The 18,882-nt window shown below is 42.0% G+C and overlaps 1 protein-coding gene and 1 long non-coding RNA gene across 2 annotated transcripts in view; one reads left to right on the top strand and one right to left on the bottom strand.

Moving 5' to 3' along the window:
• Positions 1-9,931: 9,931 nt before the first annotated feature.
• zbtb42 (zinc finger and BTB domain containing 42) lies at positions 9,932-17,186 on the bottom strand. The gene is made up of 2 exons (XM_061795517.1): positions 16,816-17,186; positions 9,932-14,998 (listed from the first exon to the last, which is right to left on the bottom strand). Exon 2 carries the CDS (start codon positions 14,982-14,984, stop codon positions 13,383-13,385), a length of 1,602 nt encoding a protein of 533 aa, XP_061651501.1. The 5' UTR covers positions 14,985-14,998; positions 16,816-17,186; the 3' UTR covers positions 9,932-13,382.
• A 1,029-nt stretch (positions 17,187-18,215) lies between these two features.
• Positions 18,216-18,882, top strand: part of LOC133487879 (uncharacterized) — a 10,125-nt gene continuing 9,458 nt past the window's right edge. The window contains exon 1 of the long non-coding RNA XR_009791479.1: positions 18,216-18,288. This is a non-coding gene — a long non-coding RNA (uncharacterized LOC133487879). The remainder of the gene's footprint in view (positions 18,289-18,882) is intronic.

The raw sequence follows: 18,882 nt of genomic DNA, 5'->3' as shown, positions 1-18,882 counted from the left end.
TTTTATTGAGTAAAGTCAATATTTGATCATCTACAACTCAACCATAATTGTGGCTCTTACAGATTGGCCGGTGCGCATATGCCACATACAGTAGCTGTGCACAATTGCCAATACTCCTAATCCCAAATTGTGTATAAAATATGTGCCATGTGAATCCCTTTCTTGCCTTCCAATCTCTATACCAACATGGGCAAGACTAAAGCACTGTCAAAACATGTCAGGCACAAGATTGTAGACTTGCACAAGGCTCGAATGAGTCACAAAACCATCAGCAAAAGGCTTGGTGAGGTGACAGCTATTGGTGTCATTATTGGAAAGCGGAAGACTCACAAAATGACCAACTATCCTCAGTCGGTCTGGATCGCCATTCAAGATCTTGCTTTGTGGAGTGGTGAGTGATAAGGAGAAAGTTGAGGGAGCAGCCTCTGTACACGACAGGAACTTGTTAATGATCCGCAGTACCTCTGTCATCAAGAAAAGAATTGGTCACTCACTTCACTGTAATGGACTGAAATCTTTCAGGTCCACCTGCTCTAAGCAAAGCAAAGCAAATTTATTTATATAGTGCATTTCATACAAAAGGTTACTCAATGTGCTTTACATGATTAAAAGCATTTGAAAACAAAAAAAACAGCTTATAAACATTTAAAACAAAGAGGGGTAGGGGAATAAAAATACAATTAAAATGGCACACAGTGCAAGAAATATCATTTAAAAGTGGAAATGCTCTAAAAAGAAAAAAAGAAGAGTTTTTAACCTGGACTTAAAAACATGCACACTTGGGGCTGATGTCACTTAGTTGGCAACGTATTCCATTTGTGTGCAGGATAATAGCTAAATGCTGCTTCACCATGTTTGCTTTGGACTCTGTGCTCCAGAAGGCACATGTGCAGACACATCTTAAATTTGCTAGTGAAAAGCTAAATGAGTCAGGTTTGTGAGGAAGTACTGTGGTCAGAATGAAACAAAGTTGTTTTCCTGCAAAGGGTACAGGGTGACTTCACTGCATCGAGGCGCCAGTGAGGGGAACCATGTACTGTAAAATCGGAATACCTATCCAAAAAGTAAGATCGCAGAAGATGGGTTGCAGATAGGACTTTATGATAATGACACAAAACATACTGCCAGTGCAACAAGAGTGACTCAAAAAGGCACATATTAAGCTCATGGAGTGGCCTGGCCAGTCTCCAGACCTCAACCCAGTAGAGAGCCTGTGGGGGGAGCAGAAGCCAAGTGGCAGCCAAGAAACTTTTTAAGGGTTTAGTGAGTTTCTGTAAATAGGAATGGGCCAAAATCCCCCTTGAGCTTTGTGTAAACTTGGTGACCAGCTACAAGAAATGTCTCATTGCTGCGCTTCCCACCAAGGGTTTCTCCACCAAGTACAGCACTAACTTGCATAATTATGTTTTGCTTGGGATCAAATAATTATTTCGTGTTTTTTACGCATTTTTGACTTGTATTCTGTTTTACACCATAATCAATAAACTCCTATATACAAAGATAATTACTTAGTAACGGAGCACACTTTTCAGCGGTGGAGAAAATAATTCCGTAATTTGACCAGCAGGTGACAGCACAGGACAAGAACTCGGACGAAACGTTCTGGCCTTTCAAACAAACAAACAAAAAAAACGTCGCGTTAGTACAGATTTGTCGTCTTTGTATTTTGTGATGATGGAATTCCAATCCACTCACCCAAATCTGACCTTGAGTAATGTGTGCTATCAAATGTTTTTAATAAAACAAGCAGAGCCAGAGGTTAGACAAAACTGTGCTTGTGCAGAGACTACAGTGCTGCTGTCCCTGCTGGACATGACCTTGTGGTGCACGTCATTACTTTCTCTTTGATTCTGGCCTCACACTAAAGATGGCTGCTCTCGGGGTCACACATTGTACACTGAGTAATTGTTTTTTTGTAGCAGGAATCTTCGGCACTGCTTTATCGGAACCGGTCACGTGACCCGGTGCAATGGCTATTAGCTCGCATGAGTGCACTTCCTGGAGCTTATTGCAAATGTGCGTATGATCTTTTGAGTCACACCCCTTGCTTAGTGGGTCTGTTGTAGTCTCTGGCCTTTTTGGGAGCTCTCTGGTTGGTCAACTTGAGTTCCGGCTGAGCAGACAGACCGTTGCTGGCAAAGCAAGGCTACAAGTTGTCTGTACAATTGTTGGTAAGGCTTGAAGGAAATCAGGAATGTATTGGTTACTTTGATAGCGTAGAATCATAGAACTGATTACATTAGTTATTGTGCAGTGTGGGTTTTTTTTTTCCCCCCCTCAGAAAAACATAAATCCCCAGGCAATAAAGTAGGCATGTTCTGATGCGGCTATTCCAAATGAATTTATCCTCACAAGAATATGCCTTTACAATCCTGTTGTTGTGTCGCTATGTTCACTTCTGTTATGATTTAATACAGTTTGAAGTTTTAATTTCAGATAATTTGAAGTTCAATCAAAATTTTATGAAAAAATGAAAAATATGCCTCAAAAATGAACAAATCCTGAGACTTCTTCGCTGTTATTTAGATTATTCTTTGGCTTTTCTTTTTTTTTTAAGCCACCACATATACTGAGCAGCCAGGACAGAGACGTGTAGATCACAAGTTCATTGCCGGTGCTATGGTCATTCTTAATTTGTTTTCTTTTTTACGTCACTGGTACCCTTCTGTGTTCCCTTCAGTGGTCAAAAGAGCAAAAATGGAACGACTGATCACACGACTGGAACGTAACCTGTGAACGACATACATCACTGCTCTGACTGTTCTGTGTAATAAGTTCATCTCTGGTTGTACGGTCATCGTTACAGTTTACCTCATTTCCATCACTGGTGTCCTTCAGTGATGGAAGAGAGGAAAAATATGATGACCATACATGGACTCGTGACCTACGCAATGTTTCTGTCCTGGCTGCTCAGGACAACATGGCACAAAAACATCAACATGATAAAAGAATACGCTAGAGTCAGCTGTCTTTAGTCTTATTGTGAATAAACTCTTCCCTGCGACAAGCACCTGTACATTCATCATTGTGTCATCAAAGTGCATAGCTTACTTACTAACTGCCTGTTGTACTTCTAGGTTAACACTTGTATGAAACTTAATGTTGAACTTCTCTGTGCATGAAGTTAACTTGCTGTCAGCAGTCCTCTCCTGACTACCATATAGGCAATGTCTAGGCCACCAATGTTACTTCAAACTAAAGCTGCCTGTTTTATCAATAAACTTGCTGACGCGCACTGTTCAGACTGAAGACATAGCGACAAATAGAGAGGCGCTAGTTTACTAAAGAGGCACTGCTTCGTCAATCATTTGGAGTTGGTTCAGGTTTGTAACAATGAACAACAGCTACTGCAAAGGGTTGTTGGGGGGTATTAAAATCAGTAATCAGATTTTTGTGGACAAAAGCTGTGATTTTATTTTAAGGCTGTATCGCACATCCCTTCTTTGGACGTTGGCTTTGCAGTTAGATAAGGTTTTATGTTGGCACCTCTTTGACTTCAGAACAGAGTACCGTAATTTCTCGTGTATAATTTCCCCGGAAAAAAACAACAACCGCCCCCTAGTGGTTATGAAAAAGTTTTACACTTTCATTCTAGTATGCCACCTCGAGGTTATGAAAAAGGTGCAGCCTACACTTTCATTCCTATATGACAGGAGTACATATGACTGCATATATGCAGAATTGTGCTCATAAGTTTACATACCCAGGCAGAATTTGAAATTTTAAAAAAAAAATATATATATATATATATATATTTTTTTTTTTTTTTTAAATATGACTGATGACTGAACAACAACCATCATTAATTTATTTATTGTTATGTTTTGTTTAATGATAATGCTTTTCTAAAATGCTTGAGTTTAATTTGAATCCCATTAAAATAAAATGAAACTTGTTTTGCCTGGCCCTTCATGTTTTCTTTAAAGAATTGTACACATCTTACAAATTATGCCTGGGCAATCAAACATGAGCACAACTGTGTGTTTTCTCATTTACTAAATAAAAGTATGGTTGTGAATTTCAAAATAAGAGCAAGTAAATAAAAAGTATTATGTGTTCAAATAAAGTGCTTAACCTCAGAATAATTCTATGAAAAAACTAACAAAATGCAGATAATACTTCGTCTTGATCATATGGGTAGAAGCAAAATCATGCATTGTAAAAATGCATTATACATAGGTTGAAGGTCAACTTTGGGGGTGTGTATTATACATGGGGCACATTAGACACAAGAAATTACGGTATGTCCTTCCTGGTGGGGTACATTGTGGCCCGTGTGTACGACCTTTCACTATTGAATGCTGATGGTCCTGCTTCCTGTTAACTCCATTACGATGTGATGAGTTTACAAGACAATGCAGATGTCAGATTATCAGCGTGGATATATCCCACTACGTGTGTGGCTGGGTGTCTGCAAAAAGAAAGGCAGGGGGGCATAAACACCCACAACCCGCCAGGCCAGACTGACTGCAGTCAGCCAGCGGGAGCACGTGGCTTTGTCGTTCAGCTATTCTTTTTGGGGGGGACCAGCTGTGGTCTGAGGCAAGCGTTAAGTCCAATGATGCTGCTGCTATAAATATGAGTCAAAGAGTGCGTGTAAGTGACAGCTGTACAGTGGACCAAGGGCACGCTGTCTTGCTGCTGTCGGGGCGAGCCGCTCCCAAAAAGGAAAATTAAGAACATATTCCTGCTCTTAAAGTGATTGTACAGGTGGATAGCACATAGTGTGTCAGTACACTCTGATTCAGTAATGTTGGAACAGTGAGGCAGATTTCTTTGTTTTTGCTGTAGAATGAAAACATTTGAGTTCAACATCAAAAGATGAATATAACATGAGATCAACAGTTCAGCTTTTATTTCCAGGTGTTTATATCTGGATCTAATCCACAACTGAGAATAGGACTTGGACTTCTAATAATAATTATTTGAAAAAACTAACAAAATACAAAAAAAAGACTTTGTTTTGATCATATGGGTAGAAGCAAAATAATTCATTGTAAAAATGCATTATACATAGGTTGAAGGGTTTTCCAGAATTTTGAGGTCAACTTTGGGGGTGCGTATTATGCATGGGTGCACATTATACACGAGAAATTACGGCAGTTGCAAATCCTTTGCTTGCAGTAACTGCATCAAGCCCCCATCCTCAAACGTCCATTCTTCTTTTGTGAGGCTTTTCCAGGCTCTCACCCCAGCTTCTTTCGGTTGTAGTATTTTTTTTTTTGGGGGGGGGGGGGGGGGGCTGGGCACTCCCGTCAGTCTCCTCTTTAACAGGTAAAATGCATGCTCTATAGGGTTTATGTTTGGAGAATGACTTAGGTGATCTAATACCTTCCACTTCTTGCCCCTGATTGACCTGTTTGTTGTTGTGGAGCATTATCTTGCTGCATGATGAAGTATCTTACAATCAGTTTGATTGCATCTTTCTTTAAATTGACAGACAAAATGTTTCTGTAGACTTTTGAGTTCATTTTGCCGCTGCAGTGTGTTACAACAATGAAGATTAGAGATCCCGTCCCAGATGAAGTTATACATTACCTCCACTGAGTTTAACAGACGAGCTTGTATGTTTGGGATCATGATCACATCCTTTCTTACTTGAAGCTGTAGCCTTTCCATAACCTAAGTTAATCTTTGTGTCATCGGTCCACATAAAACCTTGCCCAGACTTTTTTAGGCTCGTCTCTGTATTTTTCGGCAACTTCCAGCCCGGTCATCCTAGTCTTCTTCCTAATGAGTTGTTTGCATCTTCTAGTTTATCATCTGTACTTTTTCACGTTCATGACCTTAACGCCTGCCCTGTGGTGTCTGTTGCTGATGTCACTAACAGCTGTTTTAGCATCTTTCTTTGCAGCTCTCAAAATGTTTCTGTCGTCAACGACTGCTCTTTTCCTTGCTCTAACCATTCGACGTCTGTTACTTAGTATACAAGTGGTTTCTTTCTTCTTTCAGCGCATTTCATGATTGTACTGGTTAAGGCTCTGATTGGTTTTCCATCTTCTCTCAGCTTCACAATTTCTTGTTTTTCACCCATAGACAGCTCTGTGGTTTTCATGTTGGCTGCACCTCTAACTACTATGACTGTAGTCTTTAAAGGCAAAACCCAAATCTGAAAATGAGCTGACATTTTGCAGTATTTGTTTTTATTTTTGTTTTGTTTATAAGTCATAGGTTCCAATATGTTATGTGATGAGTGTATATAAGATTTTTAAAACATATGTGGCTCAACTTGGCAAGAATATTTTTAAACTAGATACTAAAAGATTGTCAAGACAAGCATTTCATACCCATGTTATCGTGGGTCTAAAATGTTGCCAATGCTGAGAAACAAGTATTCACATTATTAGATGTTTTAAATATTGGGAAAATTCTAATTGGGTCAATTCTGAAAACAAACATTCACACAAATGTGCATAAATAATATTGTCAATACTGCGAGAAAACATTTGCTAGTGTGTGTCAATAAATTCTTCCATGCTGAGAGAGAAGAACTGGCAATAATGCTATTATCAAAAAAATAATTTGTCAATGCTGAGAGACATTTTTTCACAATGTTACTGTGCATCAATAATATTGTCAGTGATGAGAAACAAGCATTCACATCACTGCCCAAATGGTTAAAAATGTTTCAGTGCTGAGAGACAAGCATTTACATTAATACTCCAATGTTTCAAAAATGTTAGTCAATGCTGAGAGGCAAGAATTGACGTTATTCTGCGCCAGAAATATTTGCTGATGCTAAGAGAAGTGTTCATATTAATGCTCTGCATCAAAAATATACTCAATACTAAGAAGCATTCACATCAATACTCCGTTGTAAATATTTTGCCAATGCTGAGAGACTTGCATTAAAGGTATCATATTTTGGCTATGAAGACCTTCATAGAATGACTCTCTAACATGGACTTGGTATAAAAGGGTCGATTTCATTTCAAAGAACACCTTGGTTTTGTCACGAGTGTCCAGAAACATGCTCCTCTGACAGCTACTTACGTGTGACCCAGTTTTGTATCCGCCTTGTCCGTATTTGGCTAAGACCGACCCCTTTCCTTTGATTGGTTGATCCGTGTAGTAGACCCACTTGTAAGAGCACACGTGTTTGTTGACAGCGCTGGTTTGGAAGCAGAGAGGTAGGCGGAGATCTTCGCTAGTGACGTAGTTAAACTCGAGAAATTCGAATGAACTGATTTCAGGCCTCTCGGAAGAAAAACGTCTGGAACTCAGGAATGCGTGGATGATTTCAATTCATATTTCACATGTTCACTGAGGCACCATAGAGCCAATATTACATCCCAAATACTAAAAATAAGTTTGGTAAAATATGGCACCTTTGAAACTAATGCTGTTGTGTGTCAATAAATGTACTGTACGTCAGTGCTAAGAGACGAGCATCCACTTTAATGTTACTGTGCATCAAAAAGCTTGTCAATGCTTAGGGACAAGCATTCACTTTAATGCAATTGTACGTCAATTGGTGAGAGACAAAGCATTTATATTAATGCTGTAATGCTTAAAAAGTTTTGTGTCAATGGTGAGGGACAATTTCACATTGTTACACAGCATCAAAAGTATTTTGTTGATACTGAGGGACAACCATTTGTTCTGCATCAAAAATATTGTCAGTGCTGAGAGAAAAACATTTACACCACACAATTCATCAGCAAAATATGCTAAACAGACATCACCATTACTCCAACGTACTGTGCTTCTTATTTGGGACAGGTAAGCTTTAATTCGATTTTCTTTCACGTTTTTTTTTTTTATCAATTCGAGATCATGAACAGAATATGTCACGGCACTTCCTTTCAGCAACCAATTAATTTGCTATGAAGTCATTTCTATATTGTTCACAGCCACTTGGGCATAAATTTGCATTGTACAGTATCTGGGGATTGCTACGATGTTGTCCTGCATTAAACTGCATTCTCTTCTTCAATTGGTTTACAGTACAGTACAGTGTTTGTTTTACATTTCAGCTCGGTGACAGCATCTCTCACCATTCATGTGATATTGATGAGGCACTTCTAGTGACCTTTTCTCTGGACCAATGTGACTTGAATTCTCTGAAAGTCAAAAATGACTTCTTAAAATTTTTTTTTTAAAAATGTAAAAAAAAAAGTGCCTGATGCATGTGAGTTAATGACTACTACTCTACTGCTGTGTGTGTGTGTGTGTGTGTGTTCCACACACATTGAACGTGTTTGTGTGCCCTTTTCAAGTGTGACCACCTGTCTTTTGTTCCCAAATAAATAAATAAACACACACCACACCAGCTGTCCCTGGCAGCCCGTCCCCTTAGAGGTCAAGGGCTCCCACCACTGGGCTTGTTGAGACGGTGGACACTTAGTACTTTCCTCTCAACTTCTCCCAAGTACCTCTACACACTCACACACACAGAGCCAAATGAGCCAGGCTTTGGTCAGGAATGTTTTATTACACTGTAGCGTTAGACTGCACATATCCCGGCTCGTCACCCTGCAGCTAAGCTCTATCACATGGGCTCCTGCGTTCCATGTGAAGTGTTTTGCGCCAGAAGAAATGCGCGCACAGACTACATAGCCACTCTAAGCTCTGGATCCCATCAGGCAGATGTGAGCTGCTGCTGCTGGCTGTTCTTTTTTGTGCAGGTTCACAGTTACTGTAGCAGCGCATCAAGCTCTTATTTACTGACTGGCTGTTTATGAATGATCTTGGAACAAAATTTTTTTCTTTATGCTTGAGCTGGCTGGCTAGCGCCGCTGTGTCGTCTGTTTGTGCACAAAGTACGTGCTGGGGAGCGGGGCCAGACAATAGGCGGGCTGAGCGACTACCCACGCTCACAATAGAGTAGAGGGATGAGGCCGAGGGTCTGGGGCCGCAGTTTTGGGGCCTGTGGAGGTGGGGGAGATGGGGGCAGGGGCATTTGGATGCTGCCCCCTTGTCTATATACAGTTCCCAGAATGGGCACACTGGGACTGGAAGGGGGGAGGGTGGTGGGAATCGGAGGCCATCCCCACTGGGATCAGAGAGCAGAGCAGCTGGATTTCTTTCATGCGGCATGTGAGAAATGATGGAAAAGGTTCTCACAATTGGTAATAAGTTGATTTCCAAACACACTTGTCACTGCTGTTGAATTAATCATTGGATGTGCTTTGCAGAATTGGGGACAAAAGGGATGTAATCTTTACATACACCGGAGAGCAAGTGCAGAACATGCACACTTTGCGTTGCTGCTGATGAAATGAGGACTCCTTCCTTGGCCTTGATAGTTTAGCTATACCAGTAGTAATACGAAACAGCAATAGTTTATATCAGAATATCAATGTAACCAAAGGTCAACACATAGAATGTAAGCTGTTCAATTAATGGGTTTTTTTGTTTTTTTTCCCCAGGAGCAATAATGTATGGGAAGTTTTGATACAGAGCGTCGACAGTACTTCATATTAAAATCGGTCAAAATTATCTTTAAGTACTTGGACATTGGACAACCATATTAACATTATTTGACACGTGTATCGATACTCGATCATTAGGAAAATGATATATTGACATGAATATTTTTACTGTATTTAGACCCTTTGTTTAAAGATTCCACTGGGTATAGTAGTAATTGTAATGAATGTTATTATTATTTTCTAACGGTATCTTCTTATGCTGAGAAGCAGACTTGTGATGAAACGTTTGTTTGGACCATGAAATGTTGTGTGTGTAAACTGGCCAGTTGATATAGCGCATTCATTGCTGATGCTACAACTCCCGGAATACAATGTAGTAGCTGGTGCAATGTTGAAAGTGTCGCTCATTAGCCCGCGTGTAGTTCGTTTATTACTACATTACTTGAATTGTATGTAGTTCCAATTATGTGTTGAATGTTTATGTGCTTGTTTTGTTTCACACCAGACAAAAAAGAACAAAAACACTGAGAGGGAAATCAATGAAATCCACACAGACAGAAAGTTGTTCCATTTAATTCTATGCATAATCTTATAAAGTCCTAAATCCAGATTGTCACATTTCCACAGCACAAACACACCTCCACAAACACACGCACACACAAAAGGCGCAAACCAGTAAAATGCACAGTAAATTGCCTCAGTATCTAATCAGATTGTCCTCTAATCTCTACTCCACTAACACTGAAGCAATTGATATGAAATATATTGTTCTTATTTAAAAACAAATGTATATTAAATTCTAATGGCACTTCTACAGTTTCTATTTAAAAGGTGTCGTTTTGACATTTAGATATTGTAACCAAATTAAAAGTCAGAGGCCGCAAGAGAAGCAAATACAGTAATAAATATTTCTTGTGATCTTACAGAATTTCACAGTTGGAACCTGCAACAGAGGATGACATTCCAGTGTTGTATAACGGTCATTGTCTGACCTCAAAATCATACAGCATGATTTAGGAAAACATAGCCTTTTGTTTCCATGAAAACAGAACAATGAGAATCTCTGCAGTTCACATCCATCAGTGACATGACCCAACGAACTACTGGAACCCAAAACGCTCTCTCTCACACACACACACACACACACACACACCCACAAATGCTTGTCCTCAGTTTAACACCTCCAAACATTTATTCACACAATAAATTGACATCCCTGGAGCCTCACACAAAGCAGCAAAAAGTAAATGAATTGTACACAATGTGAAAACAATCGTGTTTTGTTTCGTGTTTTTCTGTTGTGTGAACACGAGCGAGTGCGCAAAGTACAAACAGAGTCTCCTCCAGATGCAACACCTATTTGTGTGTCGACAAGGCACGGTCGGTGAACATCCTGGAGCTTTAAATAACAGCTACAAAAGAAATGCTAATCTTTACATTGTTAGTTGTTTTTTTCTGCTTTTATACACATGTACATTCAAATATCAGAAAACGTCTGACCAAGCCTGCAGCATGTTCCTGCCTGTATACAGTACATTATTAACACTACACAAGAACCATGTACATGGAATTAGGTGTGCTCACTAAAGTGGTTAAACTGAGGGAGTGTAAGATGTGTTGTTGCCAATGATGCTTGAGAAACATTCTGCTACCAAACCATTAAACTATAGTGAAAAATCACAGGTGTCGTCCTGAAATAATGTGATAGAATATGTTAGTGTTCAGGGTCAATACATCTAGATCAGTGACACTCAACTGGTGGGTCAGGACCCAACATTGGGTTGCAAACAGCAAGACAAAAAGGACATTCATTTTTACTAATATTTAATGTACATCCAATGCCAGGCTTTATATTTTGACAGGCAACGAAATAAGTGAAACATTTTGTAGTCTTATTTTGTGGAACTTCGACATTTCATTTGAGTTATTTCATGTTAGAAAAGTGGCATACGTGGGTCCAAAGGCGCAACCGATTGAGAACCTGTATTCTAGACGTTTATTGGGGACATGGGATGCAATGATAATTCAGATAATCTCTTTGTTGGTGTGCAATCAAATCGCAGCGGTCTCTCCTCTCAGTAGAACAATGAAGCATTTATCTGACTGCATGCTGTGTGGTTTGGAGGGTTGGGGCGGGGGGCAGGACTTTGATGCCTCCAAACAATACACCTGTTTACAGTCTCCTTGGTTTCCCTTCGCCTAAATACATTTCTCACATTCCAATGCCTCCATTCAATACAGCAAAGCACTAAGAGAAATGTGCACTTGCCTTTTCCCCCCTCGCAGCTCAGACGGAGATACACAATGATCTCTTGAGAACTACCTGGGACTTGTGTGTGGAAGTGGGGGTTGGGGGTGTATAGACAATGCTCGTTATTGTCCCATTTCTATAGGTGGCCAATGCCAACTCACTATGGCTGTGCTTGTGGAAAAACTATTTCCTGTGGCAGAACAGCAGAGCTAAATGAAACTCCTTTGAATCTGATTTGCAGTCGACTTAACTGTCGACCCCACACCAGGAAGACGCTGCAACCTTTATAAAACACCTGACTCCCTCTACCACACGGGTATTAAAACACATAAATAGAATATATATTTACATTAAATATACAAATTGAAACAGCAGCCTAGGAAATAGTGTTGAAACTATGCATGCTAAAAACAAGTGCTTCTCTAGGTTCCGTGTGACAGACATTTCTCTATTAAAACACAATTACAGTAACTTGATTTTCACAAAGAAATAAAAAGATAGCCCCAATACCAGTTAATGAGTACCAACTTTTGAGCTAATCGATATACACCTCCAGTAAACCCTGAACCAAGCTAATAAATAAATTCAGATCAAGTCTTCTCAGGACAGATTAGACAAAAAGAAGCTATTCAAGCAATAAGTTCAACTCCTTCATGCCTACAAACTTGTTTTTTTTTTTTTTTTTAATCGCTAAAGGCTTCATCATCATCATCATCATCATCATCAGTAGTAACACAAACAGTAAGAAGCTATGGTGAGCATGAGAACGCTAAATTCAAAAGAAAGTCAGTAGCTTTAACAGAATGGCACAGCTGTGATGATCCACCTGTCTCGTTCCGTCCCCGAAATTCCTCCTTTGCCCCTAACAGTGTCTAAGAACTGTTTTGTTTATTCTGCTGCAATACCAGGAAATAACACACTGGTCTACCGTTTGTCTTCTTCGACAATCAATAACTTCGTGATGAGAGCGTCATTTACATAGCTGGGTCACGTACTTGTAAGGGCACTCATGGATCAATTAGAATTCCAGTGCTGCCTATTACCTTTGTTATCCTCTGGTATGTGTGAGTGGATTTGACAAAAGGCATGGTGATAGATCACTCTTCAAGAAGTACACGAAAGTGAAGTGTAAAGAGGCACAAGTGTTATAAGCATGAACTATCGCTTTGTGTCACTCCTTTGAATATACATTTTTAAGTAGCAATTATTTCTTCAATTATTTCACATTTGTTGATTAAAAAAAAAAAAAAGGACAGGTGATTCTAAGGCAAAATACAATAATGTACATAATGTTTTTATCACATATCCTTGAAAGTTGACCTTTAAAAACTTCCATGGAAAAAATATTCCAGTAGTCTAACTTCATTAGTTTTGCTGCCTCGTAATATTGAACTTGTTACAATACAAACACCCAAATAAATAATATCAATAATAGTATTAAAGTAGGAAAACGGACGGTTCTGAGCTCCCATGTGCACAAATAGTCGATTGTATAAACAAATGTTAGCATCCTGTGTTGTGCCCCCAGGATGCGTTTCAGCTCCTCAAATAAAGTCAACACAGAGACAAACAAGACAAACAAACAAGTGCATCTACTTTGTTCAGCTTCCACACTGATGCTGTTCGCCAAGCTGGGACAGTTTTTCTTAAAGTTGCTGTGTCAAGAAAATGCCGCGTCGGGTAGAATCCAAACTGCCAGTGTGTGAATACCAATGTGTGAAAAGACACTGGGGTCGTGATGGCACAGGTAACGCGTTTTATCCGATGGCAAGCGTTTTAACAAGGCCACAGTGAAACTTCCTGATATGGCGATACAGGTCCCCGGATTGGGTGAAGCGGCGCTCACACCATTTACATGCGTGTGGCTTCTCCCGCGTGTGGACCACCGCGTGCCGACTCAAGTTGTGCGAGTACTGGAAGCTCTTGCCGCACTGGCCGCAGGTGTACGGCTTCTCGCCTGAGTGTGTGCGTTCGTGCCGCTTTAGGGTGTACATGCAGGAAAAGGTCTTGTTGCACTGCATACAAGTGGGCACCGAGCCGTCGGGGGACAACTTGGAGCGAGCGCCGTCCTTCTCGCGGAAGTGCGAGCTGAGGTGCAGCTGCAGGACGTGCGGGCTGGGGAAGATTTTGCTGCAAAGGGGGCACACGCACGCCTGTTGCCCTGCGGGAAGGAGCACCCCGCTGGAGGTGGAGATGTCCGAAGAGGCCAAGTCATCTTCCTCCTCCTCCTCGCTGTCCCCAAGCAGCCGAGCCCTCCTCTCCTCCGCCACTGCCGCCACCTCCCTGCCGGGGGCGCCCTCCCTCCCCCCGTAGGCCTCCCCCTCCTCGTCCATCAGGTCTTCCTCTTGGGAGAGGAGGGCGACGGTAGAGCCGTTGTTGCCTGGGAAGAGGGCAGCGAACCCTGTCACCACTGAGCTCCTGGCACTATTCCCAAAGCGCTGGCTCTCAGGGCTCATGGGCTCACTGTCCTCCTGCTCTGACAGCAAGTCGTGTTCATCTTTAACAAGTGGCTCAGTGCCCTGCTGCTGGCTGTCGAGGGCCAGCTGTCCCGAGATGTAGGAGGCCTGTAAGGGATCTCTGCTAGACAGAGGCTTGAAAGACAAATCCAGAGCGCAGTCCATGTCATCCGAAGCCCGGGACCTCTGGGACAGTGATACGGTGGAACTACTGACATCAGCTTTTGTTTTTCCAGCTGTTTGGACGCAAGGCTCGGCCTCTGCTGACACATAATTGACACCTACAAGGTGTGGGGACCTGCCGGAGTGACCGTTTGCCTTCTGTCTGTTCTGCACAGACCTTTCACAGTCGCTGACAGCGAGGCCCGCTTCACTGTTGTTCGTGTCAAACTGTTCCGTCGGGGAGGGGGCCCCCGGGAGCCCCCGGGACTGTCTCCTTCCGAGCTGCTTGTCACTGTGCAGTTCACCGTCCGAGGAATTGTCCCGCTCCAGACAGCTGAGTCCGAAAGCCTCACCCATCTTCTTGTCAAGCGACGAGCGCTCCTTATCTTTCAGTTTGCCTTTACACACTTTGACGATGTCGTACATGTGCAGGTAGCTTGCTGCAGCCAGCACATCCTCCACTGGAAGAGTGCTGAATTCCAACTTGCCCTCATACATAAATTCAAGGAGCAGACTGAAGGCCGGCGCTGTCACAATGTCACTGTTGAGATGCACAACGTCCCTTTTGTCTAGCTGGTCCCTGTAGAAGAGATGAAAGTACATACTGCAGGAAGCGAGCACGGCTCTGTGTGCCTTGAAGCGAGCCTCCCCGACCAGAACGGTGCAGTCACACAGGAAACCTTGGTGACGCTGCTGACTCAAACACTGCAGCAACTGGCGGCTATGATCTGGGAACTCCATTCTTCCCTCATAACCTGATGGAAAACAGGAAAAACAGGATTGTGGGTAAACAAATTGGGGCTACTAAGAAGATAGAGCCGAGCTGGCAAGCTATTGGATAAGAAAAAAACCTTGAGCGCAAATGACTTAAACGTGGCAACGTAAACTTCTGCCAATGTGAAAATGTGGCATGAGGTCGGTGCCACCTGTGTCAATTTTGCACCAAATTGAGCTACATTTGTATAATCATGATGAAGGAAACAGCCTTTCGTCTTAGCCTGAATCATAGAAATTGTGTTTAAGTTTGAAAGGGAATTTCCTACTAAAGCTCACTTTAGTTTTCGGTGAATATCCTGTGGTAACGGTTCCAAACTTTAGTCATAACACAACAAGTCACCTTTTTTACTACCAAGGCTCATAACAAAAAGGTAATTATGTGAAAGTATTTATGTGCAGACTAATTTTGGAAACCTTTACAACCTTAATGTGAAGCCAACATTTCTGGACTTGAATCGGTGTACATATTACTGGCTTAAGTTTAAAACTTAATTCCCCTGAAGGAACACTTAGTTTTGAGTGAATAAGGATGACACGCTGTGGCGACCCCTAATGGGACAAGCCAAGAGGAAAAGAAGAAGATCCTGTTGGAATTCTCCCAAAACATGAAAAAGTCCAAGCATCACATCTCTCACTATAATCACTATGAAGGCTGATAAGTACAAATGTGGAAAGGTGGATTTGGAAAACAAAACTGAATTGGAGTAAAATGCCTTAAGTTTGCAAATGAAATCCCACAGAAAGAAAACTTCAGTTTTGCCTACATGCCCAGTTGAAATCGCCAAACTATAGAAAGTCATAGTAACTAAAAAAAATATATATATTTAAAAGTAAAAATGTGCAGGTATAGTAGATTTACATTGAAAAGCATTGCAAAATCTCCCTAAATTCAATTTGGATTCCTTCTGGATTAATTGCAGTCATATACAATAAAGAGCGAATTCACATGCATCTTTCAACTTTATGGACCATCTTCCCAACTGCATCAAAGCGGGCTCACCCATTCTGCTCAAGGATCCAATGTGTTCCAGTTTCAATTCCACTTCTTGAGCTTCCAGAAAGATTTGTTTTATGCGTAAAACGTTTCCAAAGAAGACACAAACGCAGGGTAGTGTTTACAGAACAAGCAAGCGGGACTGGAAATGATAGCGGTGGGTCCACCGGGCAAGGAGTGTTAGAAAACAAAACAAAAAAGAGGAAAAAAGGAGTGAGTAAACTGCTGCTCTGTTTGCTAATTACACTGCAAGCTGTGGAGTCAGCTGCTCTGACATCACCGCAATGGAAACGCTACCTCCAGCTGTGCTCCCCTTATGCCATATGTTACCCCTTTGCTGTCCAAAAGCACACCACTTGTGCCAATTTGATAACAAAAACACCCCCCCCCCCCACCCCCGAAAGTGTAAAGATAGCTCCGCCGCTGCTCACTTTTGATCGACGGTTAATAGCCGGAAGAAAGAAAAAAAAATAAACTAAACTACAGCGTAAGGATGACAATACAAGTATTTGTATTTATCTTTACTGCGAGACGTTTATGTGTACTTAGTTAATGGGTTATTAAAAGTTTGACGCCTCCGCTATGTGCACATGAACGCTAAAGGGAAAGGTGCAAGTGAGGCAGCACAGTGTGGCCCAAAAGTGTTAGACACATTTAGAAGGAGCCTTGGGGGAGGGGGGGGGGGGATAAAATTAAAATAAAATAAAAACTCCTCCAAAACGAACCCAGCCAAGCGGCAACTGGACTCGTTTAACTTTCGCTTCCTCGCTGTGCCCAAACACACGAAAACTGCTTACTTACATTTATTTCCGCCTTCTCCGTGATGCGAGTGTGTTCCTTTGGCCACCTAGGCACATCGACGTGCTAAAATCATGATGTGCGGCCAGATGTCGGATTCCCCCTCTTCGGTTCTTCCAGCGTTCAGTCCAAGTCCCGGCCAGGCAGGCAGGCAGGCAGGCAGGCAGGCAAGCAGCGCTCGCTCGGCTCGCTCGGCTGCTGGGTGGCTGCTGTTAGTGTGTGAGTGTGTCAACGAGCAGGTTGATCGTGTTGCCGCCAGATCTCGCGACAGCACCCGGCCCACGACCAGAAACTTGTGTACTACTGCGAGAACTCACACCGCGGCAGCAAGTAGCAGAGGACCCTGGCAACATCCGTTGGCTCCCTGCTGGAAACACCTGCCTGACCTGCGCACCCTCCCTCCACTTCCATGTGTGGAGGGAGAGGGCTCCACAGCGGCACGGTCAAGGAGGTGGCCTGCGTGGAGTTTGTATGTTTAGTTTATCAGTTTATCAGTTTATTTTTGAAAGGGGACAATGCAATTTCATAAAACACATGCAGTACACATGGTTAAAAAAGCCAGAATTAGCCAGAAGGCTAGTTTTCATCTGTAGTCTGTAGTTTTTCATCTGTAGTCCCATGATGTAAAAAAGCAGTAAAATACATCTACAAGACAATATAATACAGGATACATAATCAAACTATACTATTATACTATGTTCTCCCTGTGCCTGCGTGGGTTTTCTCCGGGTACTCTGGTTTCCTCCCACATCCCCAAAACATGCATGGTAGGTTGCATGAGCCAAGACTCTAAATTGCCCGTAGGTGTGAATGTGAGTACGAATGGCTGTTTTGTTTATCTGTGCCCTGCGATTGGCTGGCGACCAGTTCAGGGTGTACCCCGCCTCTCGCCCGAAGATAGCTGGGATAGGCTCCAGCACACCTGGGACCCTAGTAAGGATAAGCGGTACGGAAAATGGATGGATGCCCAGCTTTTTTGCTTTTTTCTCCCCCAATCAAATTTCAGCTTCTATGTGTTTACATGTCAATGTAATCTCCCCAGGGCCTTCAGAATCCCGACCGCTGGGGTAGGCCACATAGAAACTATAAACATCGGCTGTCTTTTTTTTAACCAGTCAGAGGTCAGATTCACGCTTTCACGTTACTCTCCACCTTTGCTGAAGCGCAGAGTGATGTCCGCATTTCCCCAAACTCTGATTGGTCAAAACTAACTCATCTCCGGCGTGTCCTGTCTCGAACTCGGTTGGATTCATTGGGATACGCACATGTGCCTTAAAGACATGATTAAAAATTGGTTTTCAAAGCGACTTTTTCAAGAAAAAGTTGACATTGTGAGGACAATTGTTCATTTGCTTCACTTCCAGAGCAGCAGTAAATTGCTAGTTGTGACTGCTAGCAAGTTCCTAAAACCCAACACAACTATAGCTCTGAGCAGCAAAGGATTATGGAGTTTGTCAATAAATAATTCGCACCTCGGTGAGTACAATTTATTTTATTCAAAGTTTTAATGCTTTTGTCATGTCATTAGAACGTCTATATTGTAGTGTAGAGGTTTGTACTTTTTTTGTAAAGTTATGTATTGGAAGGTAAAGGTTTAACTATATGTCTTGCTTTAGTAATAATGGTATTCATCATCAAATATGCTAAACAGCTCTCTCTTTCCGTACTACCATGCATACTTATATTGTATTTTTGCACAGCATTTTGCAATCTGATAGTGGTGGCATTAAGATGTGGATTTGGACAATTATTCCCCCAATAAGGGCCCAGGTCCGAAACGCACCACACGCCACTGGTCAAGACGCACTGTGTATGCATGCATGCATGCGTCCGTGTGTCCATACAAGCCATTTCACACTGAATTTGGCAGGGCACAGAACACCATCAATGAACCACTTCATTGTGTATGTGCTGCATTGGAACGACGAAGGAACGCAATGTCACATTACGTAGCGATGCTCAAAGTGGGTGTTTGCTGTCGCAGCGTCGCGTGTTGAGTTGAAAATGTTCAACTCGGGAGCAGCGTTGGCTTTACATTAGACAGTGCATCCAATAGGAGAGGGGTTGTTG

Source organism: Phyllopteryx taeniolatus, chromosome 13 (genome assembly GCF_024500385.1).
Source record: "Phyllopteryx taeniolatus isolate TA_2022b chromosome 13, UOR_Ptae_1.2, whole genome shotgun sequence".
Lineage (NCBI taxonomy): Eukaryota > Metazoa > Chordata > Actinopteri > Syngnathiformes > Syngnathidae > Phyllopteryx > Phyllopteryx taeniolatus.
This window is presented reverse-complemented; position numbering and strand designations above follow the sequence as displayed.

Excerpts from the sequence above, each read along its gene's own strand:
- zbtb42 (XM_061795517.1), bottom strand. The coding sequence starts at position 14,984 with ATGGAGTTCCCAGATCATAGCCGCCAGTTGCTGCAGTGTTTGAGTCAG.